This window comes from Coregonus lavaretus (assembly GCF_964263955.1).
Source record: "Coregonus lavaretus genome assembly, chromosome: 7".
Taxonomy (NCBI): domain Eukaryota; kingdom Metazoa; phylum Chordata; class Actinopteri; order Salmoniformes; family Salmonidae; genus Coregonus; species Coregonus lavaretus.
Window position 1 is genome coordinate 40,913,590 of NC_139994.1, and position 18,960 is coordinate 40,932,549.

The 18,960-nt window shown below is 42.5% G+C and overlaps 1 protein-coding gene across 1 annotated transcript in view; it reads right to left on the reverse strand.

Annotated features, from left to right (window-relative positions):
• Positions 1–18,960, reverse strand: part of plcb3 (phospholipase C, beta 3 (phosphatidylinositol-specific)) — a 95,359-nt gene that overhangs the window by 28,344 nt on the left and 48,055 nt on the right. The window contains exons 3-7 of the mRNA XM_084165330.1: positions 6,345–6,413; positions 2,718–2,867; positions 1,680–1,759; positions 1,466–1,519; positions 748–820 (exon numbers count right to left, since the gene is read on the reverse strand). Coding sequence (XP_084021456.1) covers positions 748–820; positions 1,466–1,519; positions 1,680–1,759; positions 2,718–2,867; positions 6,345–6,413 — 426 coding nt within the window. The remainder of the gene's footprint in view (positions 1–747; positions 821–1,465; positions 1,520–1,679; positions 1,760–2,717; positions 2,868–6,344; positions 6,414–18,960) is intronic.

Here is an 18,960-nt window from a genome sequence, read left to right on the forward strand (position 1 = left end):
GTGTTTGTGTATGCGTGTGTGTGTTTTCATAGGAAGAAATGGACAGAGGTCTATGACTAAAACCTTCCGCATGCAATTTTACATCCAACTACGATGTTTGGTGCAGTATTTCTCACGTGAAAAAATGTGCATGCAAATGAGTCGTCTATCGTTGAATGACAACAAACACTTCATTAAAGAATCCCTACTGTTGACCAATGACCAACGAAGGGGTGTAGACTTCAGCTCCGAACTTCGGCTTGCCTCGAGAAAAAATGGTGTGTGCACGAACAGCCGAGAAAACCCTTGCCGAAAACCAAAAAGTCACAAAATGTCGTAATAATACAGTATATGCACGAACTGTTCCCAACTGTTTCAGATGGGAAGCATGCGGAAGCCTTAAGGGACACCACGTTATTACAGAGGAAACGGGTTTGAACTTCGACCTTTGAACCTGACATTGCAATGTTTTCAGCAGTTCACATATGCTGATCAGCGTCTAGGGGCAACTTCATCATACACTGTGTTTACTGATGACACTGATAGACATAAATGGAGGATTATGTATGAATTTGATAACTGATAACTGTGCCAGACAGGTTAGAGATGAGGTTATTGGTTATAGATCAATATATTGATTACCCTGATCAGACCACACTATTCCAACCACATGAATAAATGGATCAATAATCATTTTATTGATAACTATGACAGGGAGGTGATTGATTATAGATTGATAGTTGATTGATTGATTGATTGATAGATTACCCTGTTGGTGACCAGACCACACTGCTCCAGCGCTGTCTCCACTCTCTTCTTATCAGAAAACATCTTAAGAATACTGAGAGAGAGAGCGAGGGAGGGAGGGAAAGGGGGAGAGAGGGAGGGAAAGAGGGCGAGAGGGAGCGGAAGAGGGAGAGGGGGAGGGAGGGAGGGAGCGAGAGAGAGAGACGGGGAGGGAACGAGGCAGGGAGAGAGGGAGACAGAGGGAGACAGAGGGAGGAAGACAAGGTGGGAGGTAAGAGAGAGAGCGAGAGAATTGTTCAGCATTGTTGATTTGGCAACAATAATTTTTTGTCACGCCAATAAAGCATTTAAATTGAATTGAAATGGAGAGAGATGGAGGGGGAGAGAATGTGTTATCGTTAGAATCAGTCTTACTAAATTTGATGCAATAATTAAGTTCACCTAACCATGTTGCATTTAGTTTGGAAACAAACCATTACATTGGCTGGATTTCAGTTACACTGAAATTAGTTGAGAGAGAGGGATAGAGAGAGAGGGATAGAGAGAGAGAGAGAGAGAGAGAGAGAGAGAGAGAGAGAGAGAGAGAGAGAGAGAGAGAGAGAAAAACAGAGAGAGAGAGAGAGAGAGAGAGAGAACAACAGAGGGAGAAAGTGAAACTGAGAAAAGAGGTAGAAAGGAGAAGTAGGAAGTCATGTCTGAGAGCTATGTCAGGATTAGCAGTAGTGTGTGTGTGTCTCACTTCTTCACTGGAATCTTTCCATCCTGATTCACCTGCAACTTTAACTTGGTGTACCTGAGAGAGAGAGAGAGAGAGAAAAAGAGAGAGAGAGAGAGAGAGAGAGAGAGAGAGAGAGAGAGAGAGAGAGAGAGAGAGAGAGAGAGATAGAGAGAGAATATAAAAAAACATGCTATGTCAGTATGAATAAGATACACGCCACACACACACAACTTACGCTTTGAGGAGGAAGGTGTTGCGAGATGCATTCTGAGACAGAATGTTTGTGGCCAGTTTAAACAGCTCCTCTGTCCACACCTGAACACACACACACACAGTGAACAATTATTATTAAGAACAGTGATACACACACGATCAGCACTTACAATCATAACCGTAATACCACCCACAGTTCTATAAACACAAACACAAAACCACAGACTCAATATCACGAAGAACACAATCAGTGCAGGGACTGAGAGACACAGGCCGTGTCCCAAATGGCACCCTACTCCCTATATAGTGCACTGCTTTTGACTAAGGCCCATAGGGCTCTGGTGAAAAGTAGTGCACTATGTAGGGAATAGGGTGTCATTTGAGACACAGCCAGAAGGGGAAAACAGAGAGAGTGGAGGGGGAAGGAAGGAGAGAGGAGAGAGTTGAATGCAAACATAAAAGAGATGGAGAGAAAGAGAGAAAGGAGGCGGGAACAAACAACAGGAACAGGTGAGCGGCTCAGTGTTAGAGGGAGAGAGAAGAGAAAGAGAGAGAGAGGGGGTGAAGAAAACAGAGAGAAACAAAAAAAAACGTAAACGAGAGAGAAGAGAGTGATAGGACAGTATTGTGGTTTATTTGTTAAGTCAAGGAAGGAGGAAAGATAGAATGAAGAGACAAAGGGAACAATAGAGAGAGGCGAGTGAGGGAGGGATGAGTAGAGGTGTTTCCATTGTAAGTCAAGGAAGGAAGGGAGAGAGAGAAGGGGACAGAGGTAGCGATAGATGAGAGGACAGAACACAGTGATAAAGGGGTGAGAGGAGGGATGGATGAAAGTAGAGGATAAAAGAAAGTGATAAAGGGGTGAGAGGAGATGAGAGGAGAGGAGAGAACAGAGTGATGAGACGAGGTCTTCCAATGGTAATTCAAGGAAGGAGGGAAGAGAGAGGAAAGGGGCGGAGGGAACGAGAAAAGAGAGTGATAGAGGGATGCGAGCAGAGAAGATAGTGATAGAGGGATGAGAGGAGTGATGGATGAGACGGAAAGGTATTTCCATGGTAACCTTGGCGGTGTCTTCCTGCATGGCCTGGAAGTTGAGGAAGGATACGTTGGCCAGGTCGTTGCCGTGGACAACCGTTACCAGCTTCCCCTCCACGGCAACACCCCCCTCGCCTGGTTTACCGAACCCCAAAACCTCTCTGACACGTGGGTCCTACAAGAGACGATAAACAACACAATAACTACACGCTAAAAACATGTAACAACCCGTTGCAAACATGTTAACAACCCCAGCACTTCTGTTACTGAACCCAGTGCACCTCTCTTACCCACGGGTCCTATGGGAGATAACGTACAACACGTTAGGAACATACAATATGCTAATAATATACTAACTACACGCTAAGAACATGCAACTACATAATAACTACATACACATCAGTAACACATCACTGACACACAGGTCCTTCAACATACATACACAAACTAACAACATGCCAACTACCGTCGTCCTTCCCAGCTTTGGACATTTTTCTATACTTTTCTGTTCATTCTCTATAAGAGGGATCATCAACTACACTGAACAAAAATATAAACTCAACATGTAAAGTGTTGGTCCCATGTTTAATGAGCTGAAATAAAATATCCCAGAAATGTTCCATATGCACAAAAAGCTTATTTCTCTCAAATTTGGTGCACAAATTTGTTTACATCCCTGTTAGTGAGCATTTCTCCTTTGCCAAGATAATCCATTCACCTGACAGGTGTGGCATATCAAGAAGCTGATTAAACAGCATGATCATTACACAGGTGCACCCTGTGCTGGGGACAATAAAAGGCCACTCTAAAATGTGCAGTTTTGTCACACAACACAATGCCACAGATGTCTCAAGTTTTGAGGGAGCGTGCAATTGGCATGCTGACTGAAGGAATGTCCACCAGAGCTGTTCCAGAGAATGTAATGTTCATTTCTCTACCATAAGCTGCCTCCAACTTCATTTATAGAGAATTTGGCAGTACATCCAACCAGCCTCACAACCGCAGACCATGTGTAACCACGCCAGCCCAGGACCTCCACATCCGGCATCTTCAACTTTGGGATCGTCTGAGGGGGGGTGGGGGGATGTGCTGAGGAGTATTTCTGTCTGTAATAAAGCCCTTTAGTCGGGATAAACTCATTCTGATTGGCTGGGCCTGGCTCCCCAGTGGGTGGGCCTATGTCCTCCAAGGCCCACCCTTGGCGGCACCTCTGCCTAGTCATGTGAAATTCATAGATTAGGGCCTAGTGAATTTATTTCAATTGATTGATTTCCTTATTTGAACTCTAACTCAGTAAAATCTTTATTGGTCAGGGGGCCGGAATATAATTACAATTAATTTGTAGACTGCAAACTAACTGCAAGATATTTGACTAAAACATAGTCATTTCAAACCTTGCTTACATTTGTATAAGATCACGTGTCTCTCATTTCCAGAAAACTTGGGGGACAACGGTCCACCATTTGGGGAGTCCTGCTCTATAAGAATTTGTAATTCTGTACTTCTGTTTATAATATAAACGTTATACTGCATGGTCCTAAAGCACACCGTTGCCTCGTTTTGTAGCACATTCCAATGATAAAACTGGGGGGACAAAAATGCAATTTCAGAATGTGGGGGGACATGTACTGTATGTATTTAGAACAAAGCAAACAGCATTTTGGGACAATAACGATTCTGTGTGAAAAAAAATATTTCATAACACGTAGAAACACGTGTGTACAGATCACAGCAATGAGTTTTGTGTCACACAGACTTGCACAATGGAGAAGGATGAAGTTGCCCTTAGACACTGATCAAAGGTCAGTTTTCTATTCTTGCCTGTAGTGATTAAGGTTAGGCTTGGGCGTAGGAGAAGCTGATCTGTGGTTAAGGGCAATGTTGAAGGCGACCTATGCCCGCAGCTTACTCAACTACTTCCTGTTCCACTGTCCCTGCTTACATCATTTCCTGTCAAAGTGTGTGTGTGTGTGTGTGTGTGTGTGTGTGTCTCGCCTCCCTTCCCCTTGTTTGAGGGTCCAAAGGTGACCGAGCTAATCAACTGTCAGACATCCACACACACACAAATATGTTGCTGACAGCTTGTGGTGATAGTTCCATACTTGAGCTCATGTCTGGTGTCTCAAACGTCACATTTTCCCTCAGGAAGAGAGTGTGTGCGTTTGTGTGTAGGCAAACAGACAAGCAGAGGGGGACGAGTGGAAACAGGGAACACTTTTCTACACAACACCTTGCACTGAGGACCAGTATGAAGCAAGGATGTATCACATCCAATGATGTATATAAACCCTGGATTGCTGATGCTATGTACTGGCCATTGAGAGGCATTGAAGCCACCGGTCGGCCATATTGGCACTCCTCCATAGAGCCCCACAGTTGAGGTGTCATAATACCCATAAAACCTAGCGGTCAAACAGGGAAATGTTTCCAATTGTTTTTCCACCATTCATTTTTCCCATAGGGGATTTTAGAAACCCTTAAAATAAGGGCTGTGTTTAGTGTAGGCTTACCCTGGCGTGATGTTTTGATAACCATGTAAATCAGGTGACTTTTATCAATATATTCGGCTTTCTTTATTCTCAGATTCGAAAATGCTAATTAGCATCAAAGTAGACATCATGCAAAACTACAAATCCCTGCACCTCATCTCTAGTAGACACCTTTGCTAACAGGTATTGTGTCAATTAAAAACGTGCACAAGACAGTTCACAGAATTGTCAATTTAAAGAAATTTAGCCAATGTATTCATTACAACACTTAGCTGACATTAGATAGTTAATCCAGAGATTCTTACCTTTGCCTTGATTCGGCAGTCTCATCCAGATCATCATGGCATTTGTAGTTCTTTATGATAGCCATATTAGCAACTAATTAGCATTTCATTTTTGGGGGGTAAATACAGGCGAATATTTTGATAAAAGTCACCTTGTCCTAGAGAGATTTACACGGTTATCAAAACGTCACGCCAGGGTAAGCCTACACGAAACACAGCCATTATTTTAAGGGTTTCTAAAATCCCCTATGGGAAAAATGAATGATGGAAAAACGATGTGGAAACATTTCCCTGGTTGACCACTAGGTTTTATGGATATTTTTACTCACACTGTGATACTCTATAGGAATGAATGGAATTCTACAGTATTTCAATTAAATGTTTCAAGGAAACAATTACATGTATTTAAGTATTTTTGTTGTTGTAGTGGGGACATAACATTAGTAATCTCTAAAAATTATACTCTAAGGAAATGTTTTTATATATTTTTAGCTTACATAATATAATTTCAAAGTATATATTAAGGTGTCTGTAATAGAATAAACGTGGCAAAAATGAATGCAGACATTAATAAATGCATTTCTATAGCTTCCAAAATATTTTCTACAATGGTGGGGGAGTGCCAAGATGGAGGCACAGTGGCTTCAACACAGCGCCACCTATCAGTCATCTAGTGTATATATAATCATTGGTCACATCGAACTCTCTAAAATGTCAAATGTAATGTAAATCAAATGTATCCCATGATGTATTCTCTCTCCACGGCTGTGATAGGATCATCTTTGTGGCCCGTATTCATAAAGTGCACACCGTAGCACCGTACCAACATGTAGCAAAACATTTTGCAACGGAAAATGAAAACACATACACGTTACCCACCTTTGGTAGTTTGGCTAACTTCCCCGTTCTGGTGTCTCTTATCTGGCTAATGTCAAGAATCTCCACTTCCTGAAAGAGAGAGAGAGATGGAGGGATAGAAAGAGAGAGATGGAGAAATAAAGACAGAAAGGGATACAGATAAAGCATGTTAATACTTGTCATTGTGGTCAGTCTCACATACATTGCTTGAAAAGGTTTTTTCAGACAGACAGAAACAGAGAGAGATAGTGAGAGAGACAGACAGTGACACCGAGTAAGAAGAAGCAGGACATAGAATAATAGAGCAATAGAACAAGAAAAGGAAGAGGAGTGAAATAGAAGTGAAGCTTTTATTGCTTTTTACTGCAGAGCTTAAAAGCCTTCTTCTTTTCCAGCCCATTACCTACCAATCACTCCTCCAACCCTTCATCCATTATTCCTACCCCCCTCTCCTCCTGTCCCCCATGCAATCCCTCCTCTATCCCCTCATCCTTTTTGTCTACTCTCTCTCCCCCTCCCCTTTCTTCCAACCCCTAATACTTTCTTTCTATCCTCTCATCCACCTCTCCCCCTCCCATACCTCTCTCACTGACATAAACAGTATGTGAAGCGGAGCAGCTGTGAGCTTAGAGGTTTCCGGCAGCTTCTATGGCTGTTCAAAGTCACACTGACAGACACTGAACATGACAGGGTACAAGACTGGGGGACTGGAAATCACCCAAAGGGATGAAAATCAAATGAGGACTGGGACATGGGGCTAGGTTGTAGGTCTGGGACATAGTCTGAGAAAGACTGGACATCAGTGGGGGAGAGAAGGAAGAAAAAGGGAGAAGGAGGGAGAGGAGGAGAGAGACAGGAAAGAGGGAGATGAGGAAGGAAAGAGGGAGGGAGAGCAGGAGGCAGAGAAGAAGGGAGAGGAGGAAGGAGGGAGAGAAAGAGGGAGGGAGAGAGAGGGCAACATGCTCATAAAGGGCACCATAAACACAGTCGAGGCCACACTAAATATTACTGCTGTTAAGCTGAAGGTCGTTCTGACTGTATTTCTCTCTCTGACTCCCCCTCACTCTCCCTCGTCCCTTCCCTCACTCTTTCCGTCCAGACATCTCTCCAGAGTAGCGGTCATGAAAGGTTAGAGGTCAGGACCAGCAGACCAATGGGATTTGGTTCTGGTCCAGCCGGTCGTTCCTGATTGGCCTGTGCGGAAATGTTACTTCCTGGGTCGTTAGGACATTTATATTTCTCTCCCAGAGGCCTTGGTTTCATTACAACATCGCCATGACGACTCCCTGGAGACCATGGCAACAAGCTTGCTAGCTAGCCGACCGCCAAGAGTCCGTCCCACATGTGGAGTATGTGTGTTAGAGAGACCCCTAATCACAGCTCTAACTGGCCAGGTAAAGACCAGGACCCTTGGGTCACGTGCACACAAACACCCCACAGACACACACTCCACAGTGATGCAGCAAGCTGACATATCCTCCACATGTCCTGACTTGTTGAGTAACAGAGGGTATCTCTCTCTCACACACATTCCAGGCATATTTTGGCCTGCGCATGTTGTTGGCTCAGTGTGTAATAGTAAGCCTTTTCTATCATTAATACTACTATATGTTGGTGAAAGAGAAGGAGAAAACGAGAGAGAGAAAGAGAGAGAGAGAGAGAGAGAGAGAGAGAGAGAGAGATAGAGAGAGGGAGAGGCCTATATGTAGGCCTGTAAGATACAGACATGTTTCAGATGGTAGAAAGATAACATAGTTGGATTGTGAAACTTTTCCAAATTGGATGGATTGTTATTTATGTATTCTAATGTGGCTTCTAATGTGGGAGTTCCATGTGTTTAGGTCTGCTATTTGTGAGCTTCCTGTGGAACCACTGAGACAGGACCTGCTCTCGTGTCTGTCTACTTTTCTGGAATATTCATATTTCTCCTCCCTTGTTCTTTCTCCTTCTAATAAAACATTGGCGGGACCACACCTTTCCTCTCACACCGCTGTGTGTGTGTGTGTGTGTCCCTCGCGTTTCCAGGTCTCTCTGTCTAAGATAAATATAGCCCAATCAGTGCAGCTACTAAAATGTCACATGACATCACTAGGAAAAGTGATAGGGTAAGTTGGAGCTGGTTACTTCTCCTCCCCTAGACACAAACTATTCACCTATAACCATACACACACACACACACACACACACACACACACACACACACATAACTTCCTCTAATAACCGGTGGCACCATCACTTCCTCCTTGTAAGGAGAGAGGGGGTGGGGGGAGGAGGGGGTGGGTCAAGTTGCCCTTAGAGAAAGGTGTTTTGATGCTTTTCCCACTAAAGTAACTAATGGATAAGGTTAGTAGTAAGCTAATCCTAGATCTGAGTCTGCAACTTCTACCTGGATAGGTGCCAACCACTGTCTAGGTGAGGAGGGAGGGAGGGAGGGAGGGAGGGAGGGAGGGAGGGAGGGAGGGAGGGAGGGAGGGAGGAGTGGCGCAGTCAGCACTTTATATCCTTGTGAACCTCATGTTACCTCTCTCTGTCTCTTCTCCAATTTCCTGCCTCTTTAATTTACACTACAAATCTCCATCTCCTTTACACTTCTCTCTCGCTTTCTTACTCTCTCTCTCTCCATCTCTCCAACTCAGGGTCAGTGAAATGTTCAGAGGTTTGAGATTTCGCAGATCTAGAGAGATAAGCATGAGGATGTTGGCGAATGGTAGAGAGGAGGGAGACAGAGAGACAAGGGAGGGAGATAGACAGTATTATGACTAAACTATTATACCATCATTTATAAACAGCAAAACAACTGCGTAAACACAAAGTCATTTTAAATTACGCACACATACAGTGGGTAAAATAAGTATCCCCCCCATTGGATTTTTTCACATTTTGTGTTACAATGTGGGATTAAAATGGATTTAATTATAATTTTTTTGTCAACGATCTACACAAAACACTCTGTAATGCCGCCCAAAAATTTCTTTAAAATGTGTGACAAATTAAACACTAATATACCTTGAGAAGGGCTTACCAAGAAAAACTTCCAAAAGGTCTAATTGGAGGCAGAAAGGAGTTGGAGCACTCAACAACAAACGCAGAGATTGATTTATTTTAGCTTACTTTAATCCATTGTACAGGATGAGAACAGGTGACTGACGTTTCAAAGTCAAGCTGGAGGTCTTTTACGTCCCATAGTGTCAAGTAACAGTAGGCCCTATTGAGCCCCTATCTCAGTATGTTGATTTCTTAATCAAAACATTTGTGCCAGCAATGCCAGCCTTTTTTAGGAGATACCAGGGATGTGCTTTCAGATAATCAATAACTATAGATGCGATACCGAACGCAGCTTGGTTACACTTAACGTTCAGTCTCTGTACACTAATATCCCGCATGACGGTATCTCGACACTAGACTGGGAGGGTATCTTGCCTCAGTCTAAGGGAGCGGTCGAAATGTACACACATTTGTTACTCAGAGGAAAAAGGGGGCGGGTCATGCTTTTTCAATTTCCATCAGGGGGAGGGTATAATATTTATTTATTTTTTGTCCAGGGGAGGGTCATGTAATTTGTAATCGACTAAATGTCATATTGCACAGGGTTTGAGAATGAGTTGCTTATTATATCTCGATGTGCCCGATGATGCCCCTCATCCCTGATTCTCTGCTGGGTGCACAATATCAAGTGTGCCTAGTGTGGTCTCAGTCAAATGATCCATAGCCCATACTATAGGTACACTGTTGCTGCTCGCTGTTTATTATCTATGCATAGTCACTTTACCCCTACCTACATGCACAAATTACCTCAACTAACCTGTACACCCGCACATTGACTCGGTACCGGTACCCCCTGTATATAGCCAGGTTATGGTTATGTAAATGTTTTGTGTTACTTTTAATTTAATTTTTACTTTAGTTTATTTAGTAAATATTTTCTTAACTCCATTTCTTGAACTGCGTTGTTGGTTAAGGGCTTGTAAGTAAGCATTTCCCAGTAAGGTCTACATCTGTTGTATTCGGCGCATGTGACACATACAATTTTATTTTATTTTATTTGGAAAGGATAGATAGACGTCATCCTACTGGTATGGAACGGTACTGATGCTCTCCTCTCAGAGTTAATTTCTTATATTAACTTATCTGACCCCAATCTTAAATTCACAGCAGAGAGAAGTCAAGAATAAATAGACTTCTTGGATCTTACAATCCACAAAAATAAAGAAAACAACTTGGAGTGTACTATCTTCCGCAAGCCACATAGTAGGAATACACGTTTGTATTTTTCCACGGAGTACAGCCCATGTGCCGGTCGCCTCAAATCCATTGTATTGAAACACTGGAACATCCTCAAAAGTGATCCAAATCTATGCGAGTTCACAACATTGCCCCTAGCATTTGTTTTCGCAGTGCACGCAATCTAGTCGATTCCGTTACCCACAGCACGCAGCTACCCAAGAAGCGTGACACTTGTGTACATTGTGACAACACAACCAATACTTTACCACCCGAGAATAGGAAAGAATACAAAATCCAAAGCTTCATTAATTGTAGCACTACAAATGTCATATGCATGCTCAAATGCATCTGCGGGGCTGCTTATATTGGTCAAACTAAATGAGCATTGAAATAAGGCTGCTATATGTAATAAAAACATGGACTATGACATTGTGTGCCACTGCTAAAACCAACCATGGTTCACCTTCCTCCCTGTGCTTTCTAGCCATAGAACATGTCCACATTTCACAAAGACGAGGTGACATCGTACATAAACTAAAACGAAGAGGCATTCTGGCAGTCCTCAGACTCTGTGGATCCTAAAGGGGCTAAACAATGATTTTTCACTGTCCTCATTTCCATAATGTTGTTGCCTCTATTTTTTCAGTCTCTGTGTCTCCGGTTTCATAGACACCCAAATATCACCTATGTGTATTTTGACATGGCCTATTGATTAATGAGACACATCATTTATCTTATCATTAGAATTATTTTGTGCTATAATTTGCCATTTACCTTGTTGTGTCTCAATGGGCCATAAGGCTATAAATAGGAGCTAAGTGCAATGGTCACTGTGAGGAAGACGTCAGCTTGACGTCGAAACGTCAGTCACCTGATCTCATCCTGTACAATGGATTAAAGCAAGCTAAAATAAATACATCTGAGCTTTTTTTTGTTGAATTTCTTTCTGCTTTGAATTAGTCCTTTTTTTTAGTTTTTCTTGGTAAGCCCTTCTCATGATTTGTCATTGTTGTTGAGCACTCCAACTTTCCTTTGTTTGCTCAAGTGCGATGGCCCACCTGAACTGTTACTAAAATACTGTGATTAGTATTCACCCCATTGAGTCAATGCATGTTAGAAACACCTTTGGTAGCGATTACAGCTGTGAGTCTTCTTGGGTACTTCTCTAAGCGCTTTGCACACCTGGATTGTGCGATATTTGCCCATTATTCTTTTCAACATTCTTCAAGCTCTGTCAATGTGTTGGGGGTCATGCATGGCTAGACAGCAATTTTAAAGTCTTACCATAGATTTTTAAGCAGAATTAAGTCAAAAATGTAACTTGGCCACTCAGGAACATTCACTGTCTCTTGATAAGCAACTCCAGTGTAGATTTGACCTCGTGTTGTAGGTTATTGTCCTGCTGAAAGGTGAATTCCTTTCCCAGTGTCTGGTGTAAAGTAGACTGAAGCAGGTTTTCCTCTAGGATTTTGCCTGTGCTTAGCTCCATCCCATTCATTTTTATCCTGAAAAACTCCCCAGTCTTTGCCGATGTCCAGCATACCCATAACCAATGTTCCCTCTAAGCCCACAAGCAGCTCCCCCCGGACTGCCGCGCAGAAGAAATATCAGCCCGCGCAGAGAAGTAGAGAGAACTTTAGAGAGAACTTCACTCAACTTTCAACTTTTCCCCTTTAGTTAACACTATCAACGTTTCCCTCTACTGTGCGAATTGTGATCAAATCAACGCAATATTAGCCACTTTCAATGCAACATACTGAAACAAAACAAACTATGCAAGAGATTTTCTTGTAGGCAGAGCGCATTGGAGTAGGATTCTATTGCATTGACAGGCACGGGCCATACTCTACACAGACTGCCATAACCAATCAGAGCTGCAGTATCCCTATATGCAAACAGACCATTGCCATACATGGATCTGTGCCATTCACTTTGAACTGGACTGTGTTTACAGCATGAATGGTCGCAAGTAGATGCACTTGTTTTGATATCAAAGCAAGAGCTGCATGTAGCCACGTGTGTACATTTGTTCATATTCTTTGCTAGTAAGTGGGTTATTAGCCCAGTTATAACTAATTTCTAGTCAGATGGGGGAGGGGTTGCTTCCTACAAGAGCACAAATGTGTGCATTTCTAGCCATCTTTGAAAAGCAAGTCAGGTAAAGAGCTCGTTTTCCTGTCTTAAAGGGGCAGTGCTGTATTTTGTGACAGGCTTGAATAAGCTAAGTAGCATCATTTGTCTGATTCTCTGTAGTAATAATAATTCATTTTATTTCTTGCATCAAACAACAACATTTTCAGTCACCTCCCTGTCTGAAGGACAAGTGGATAAACAGGTTAATGTCAATCCCTACATGTTTTATTTTTTTCTACCAAAAGCCTCATGGACTTTAGCTGCTACTGTAGGCTGAATGATATAACAGCTATTTCCATGTTAAAATGTAATGGGATGCATTTTCTACATTGTTTTTTTATGGTAGGCCACCCTTGATAGGCCTACAATATGATCAAATAGCCACAGTAGCCTACTTGGCCACTGTTATAACTAACTTAAAGCAGGTACAGCCTCAGTGTTCACAGTAAACACGCGGCAGACGTTGCACAGCATTTTCACAACATTCAACTTTGCGCTCAGGAGACCTGAAATTTGCTCAGTGAACATTGCTCATAACATGATGCAGCCAACACCATGCTTGAAAATCATGAGGCAGTTACTCAGTGATGTGTTGTGTTGGATTTGCCCCAAACATAACGCTTCACATTTACTTGCCGTGTTTTCTTGCAGTATAATTTTAGTGCCTTGTTGCATGCATATTCTGTATATTTATATTGTTCTTTTCACTCTGACATTTAGGTCATTATTGTGGAGTAACTACAATGTTGTTGATCCATCCTCAGTTTTCTCCCATCACAGCCACTGAACTCTGTAGTGGTTTTAAAATCACCATTGGCCTCATGGTGACATCCCTGAGCAGTTTCCTTCCTGTCCTGCAGCTCAGTTCAGAAGGACAACTTTATCTTTAATGTGTCTGGGTAGTTTAATACATCATCCACAGCATAATTATTAACTCCCTGGTCTTTGTAGTTGAATTTGTGCTTGAAATTCAATACTTGACTAAGGGACCTTACAGATGTTGCATCTATGGGGGACAGAGGAAGGGGTAGTCATATTTATTTCACTATTATTTCACACAGAGTGAGTCCATGTAACGTATTATGTGGTTTGTTAAGCCAAATGTTACACCTGAACTAATTTAGGCTTGCCTAAAACAAAGAGGGGGTGAATAATTATGCAACAAATATATTTTAGTTATTTAATTTTTATTAATTGTTAAACATTTATTGAATTTTCTTTTCACTTTGACATTATGCAGTATTTTGGGTAGATCAATGACAAAAAAAGATCACAATTAAATCAATTTCAATCCCACTTTGTAATGCAACAGAATGTAGAAGAATCCAAGGGGGTGAATACTTACACACACACAAATATAAATACACACAAAATATACACTCATGCAAACAAAGTTGTAACACACATACAGTATCATATTGTCCTATGTCAGCACACAGTACTGCTTTGTTAACCTCTCAGTCCATCTCTCGCTCTCCATCCTTCCTTCACTCACTCACTCACTCTCTCCTTCTTTCTCCACGTGTTCCTTCCAATCTAACTGGTTTAGGGCTGGAATTTCACTTGTTTGACAGTGGAATGCCACACACACATGCACGTGCACACACACACACACACACACACGGGCACGCACACACACACACGCACACACAAATGTCATAATGAGAATCATGCAGTTTATTTTCGCTATGGAGGAAGAGTTCAGACAATACTTAATAGTCTAACACACACACAAACACTTTGGGGGAAGCGTTCAAACAATGGATTTGATACCGTGTAATTTCCCTGATCTGCTTGACACAATAGTTTCACTATACCGAGGAAGAGAAAGCTGTATGTGTGTGCGTGCCTGTGTTCGCATGTGTGTGTGTGTGTGTGTGTGTGTGTGTGACTCCAGCACTTTGGTACCCTGCAAAACATGATCCGTTTTGTATCTCACAAGAGTCAAATGTAATGGAGTCTGTTGCACATGTTAATGGTTGCCACTCATACAAGGACCTGTACATAGCTAGACTTGACCGCCTTGTCTCACCAACAGTACACATTCACAAACATTCTCGTCAGAGGAGTCTGGTTTGATGTTGATGATGTGTTTTCTTGTATGCCAAATAAGCCACATATTATTGTTGTTGTGGGGGGAGGCCAGAGGGAGGTGCTCATTTTGGATGTGGGTTGCTCTTTCAACTCATACATGGTGCAGACCTTTGCTGACAAGTTACTGAAATACCAGCCCCTCGTGTCATGCCTGAACAGCCTCAGTTATCAGTCCAAGCTTGTGGTGCTGATATTTGGGATGTACATAGGCTGACAGTATGTGACCTTCAGATTGCAGGCCTGCAAAAGACAAAGGCAAATCAGCTAGCGAGGTACTGTTCCATGTCAGCGGTCATGGGCAGCCTTGCTGTGTGGACAAGAAGGTGCTTTCTGTATCCATAAGTGTCCAGATATCCATGCCCTTTGATATATTTGAATCCTTCCCGACGGTAATGTGATTTGTGGATTCAAATAAAGTATTTAAAATGTGTGTGTGTGTGTGTGAGAGAGAGAGTGAAAGTGAGTAAGAACACAGAGTTTATGAGGAAAGGAATGAGAGAGAGAGAGAAAATAGGGGAAATTGTCACATTATCATCCAACACACTCACTTCCTCCCTGGGTGTGTATCCCACAGAGTGACCATGCAAAGATCAGTGTGTGTGTCTGTGTGTGTGTGTGCGTGCGCGTGCGTGCGTGTGTGTGTGAATCCAAACTAAATCCTCATCGAATGTTGCCATTTGGGATACACCCTCAGTCTTCAACTGGCTTAGTGACTGCTGACACTGCCAATAGGGTTATAGTGACACACAAATAACAGACTCTCCATTACTATTACTACTAACACTTAGTAATAGCCTGGAGATAACATGACAGCCAGAGATAGAACACTGGAGGACATGAGAGGAGAGAGAGGGAGGAAGGACGGAGAGCAGGGAAAGGAGGGAAGGAGGCAGAGAGAGAGAGAGAGAGAGAAGTAAAAAGGGGATATGCTGAGAGGGAAGAGGGGGGGCACACCAGATCCCCAAACCTCCTCTCTTCTCTGTCTGAACAACATCCTGCCCTGTTTCCCACGCTAGAAAGAGAGATAGCAAAAGAGGCGAGAGACAGGAGAGAAAGAGGAGAGAGAGAAACTGGAGAGAGACAGGAGAGAGAGAGAGAAAGAGAGCGAGAGAGAGAGAGAAATGGAGGCTGAAATGCAGCAGTTGATGGAACAGAATGGGGAAAGAGAAAGTGGGGAAATTTAGATAAACCTTTATTTAGCCAGGGAGTAATGCTGAGACCACGTTCTCTTTTGCATATGAGCCCTGAAACTAGAGGGAGGGAGGGAGGGAGGGAGGGAGGGAGGGAGGGAAGGAGATGGAGGAAGTGTCATCCGTCAGTTTATAGAAAAGGAAGAAGTTTGTTGCCTGCTCTCCTCTACTGATGACAACCAGATGGCCCTGAGAAATAGGGAGGGAGCGAGGGATGGGTAGTAAGGAAGGAGGGAGGGAGGGAGGGAGGGAGGGAGGGAGGGAGGGAGGGAGGGAGGGAAAGATGGAGGGAGGCAGACAGGGAGAGAGAGAGAGAGAGAGAGAGAGAGAGAGAGAGAGAGAGAGAGGGGTATAATTGTTAGTGCTAAGTGATTAGTGCTTTGTCAGGTTGGTTCGTTTCGTTTCGATTAATAAAAACATTTAATGGTTTTGATAAAAAAAATTAACATTAAATTCATTCTTAAATAATGACATTACAATTATTAGAGCTTTTTCATGGAAACGCCAAAGCCTAAAATACTGAAGATATTCCATAGAAAAGGTTCACATAGAAAAATAGGAAATATTTCAATATGTTACTCATTTCAGGAAGCTAGGTGTATGTCGCATTTGAATGTATTACATTTTTTATCAAAATGTTGTTTTTGTTGTTGCAGAAATGCCTTCTGGAACATGTGAACTTTCATGTGCCTTAATAACACACTTGTATGCCATCTGTAAATACGAATAAAAAAAAATATTACGAGCCTAGTTGGTTTAGCCACGGAAAAAGACAGGAACCTTCCCGCTAGCCATGATTGGCTGAGATAATGGTTGGGCTGGACATGCTGGAGATGAGTTTGGATTGGTCTGCCATGTAGCATGCTTCTGTCTATAACTTGAGCTGCTCAGTATGTGTTGATAATCCTTTCTACCGCAGCTTTTTTTGAAAGATATCATGAAGAACTGCAAAAGTGTTGCTCCTGCTCTCAACTTTGCTACCCTGAATTTAAAAGGCACTATTGGCAAAGATCAGTTGGAAAAAGATGTGATGGGCTACTTTCTGCACACGCCACGGCCAGTGTGACGAGTGACTTGACACAATGCTGGCCAAACAAGACGTAGCTACAAACAAAACTGAGTTAAATGGTTCCAGTCTGCCGTGAAGCATTCAGCCATGTATACGGGTAATAGTCTAGCTACATTTTCAGATATTATACGTTTCTAATTTTGACAGAAAGTCGTTTTCATTGCAAGTTAAAGCATACTGATACCTAGCTAGGGAACGTTAGATTGCTGGCTCGCTAGCTAACGTTACGTGTATGATCAGTGTAGTAATATTATTCATTGTTTAGCTAGCTAGCTACACGTCTAAACAAAACCCTCCACTTCACCATCAAGTTAGCCAGGTGTGTCTGGGGGTGATTATGGCCATCTATTGTATTTCATGAACATGTACACATCTAGACAATAGTGACCCACCCACTTAGCTACACTGAACAAAAATATAAATGCAACAAGTAAAGTCCCATGTTTCATGATCTGAAATAACAGATCCCAGACATTTTCCACACACACAAAAAGCTTATTTCTCTCAAATGTTGTGCACAAATTTGTTACATCCCTGTTAGTGAGCATTTATGCTTTGACAGGATCCATCCACCTGACAGGTGTGGCATATCAAGAAGCTGATTAAACAGCATGGTAATTACAGCAGGTGCATCTTGTGCTCGGGACAATAAAAGGACACTCTAACATGTGCAGTTTTGTCACACAACAATGCCACAGATGTCTCAAGTTTTGAGGGACCGTGCAATTGGCATACTGACTCCAGAGCGCTTTATTTTATTTTTATTTTTATTTCACCTTTATTTAACCAGGTAAGCCAGTTGAGAACAAGTTCTCATTTACAACTGCGACCTGGCCAAGATAAAGCAAAGCAGTGCGATAAAAACAACAACACAGAGTTACATATGGGATAAACAAAACGTACAGTCAATAACACAATAGAAAATCTATATACAGTGTGTGCAAATGTAGTAGGTTATGGAGGTAAGGCAATAAATAAATAGGCCATATTGCAAAAATAGTTAAAATTTCATAATTAACACTGGAATGATAGATGTGCAAAAGATGATGTGCAAATAAAGATACTGGGGTGCAAATTAGCAAAATAAATAACAATATGGGGATGAGGTAGTTGGGTGGGCTAATTTCAGAATGGCTGTGCAGTGATCGGTAAGCTGCTCTGACAACTGACGCTTAAAGTTAGTGAGGGAGATAAAAGTCTCCAGCTTCAGAGATTTCCAGTTCGTTCCAGTCATTGGCAGCAGAGAACTGCAAGGAATGGCGGCCAAAGGAGGTGTTGGCTTTGGGGATGACCAGTGAGATATACCTGCTGGAGCGCAGACTACGGGTGGGTGTTGCTATGGTGACCAGTGAGCTAAAATAAGACGGGGATTTGCCTAGCAGTGATTTATAGATGACCAGGAGCCAGTGGGTTTGGCAACGAATATGTAGTGAGGGCCAGCCAACAATAGCGTACAGGTCACAATGGTGGGTAGTATATGGGGCTTTGGTGACAAAACGGATGGCACTGTGATAGACTACATCCAATTTGCTGAGTAGAGTGTTGGAGGCTATTTTGTAAATGACATCGCCAAAGTCAAGGAACGGTAGGATAGTCAGTTTTACGAGGGCATGTTTGGCAGCATGAGTGAAGGAGGCTTTGTTGCGAAATAGGAAGCCGATTCTAGATCTAACTTTTGATTGGAGATGCTTAATGTGAGTCTGGAAGGAGAGTTTACAGTCTAACCAGACACCTAGGTATTTGTAGTTGTCCACATACTCTAGGTCAGACCCGCCGAGAGTAGTGATTCTAGTCGGGTGGGCGGGTGCAAGCAGCGTTCGGTTGAAGAGCATGCATTTAGTTTTACTAGTGTTTAAGAGCAGTTGGAGGCTACGGAAGGAGTGTTTTATGGCGTTGAAGCTCGTATGGAGGTTTGTTAACACAGTGT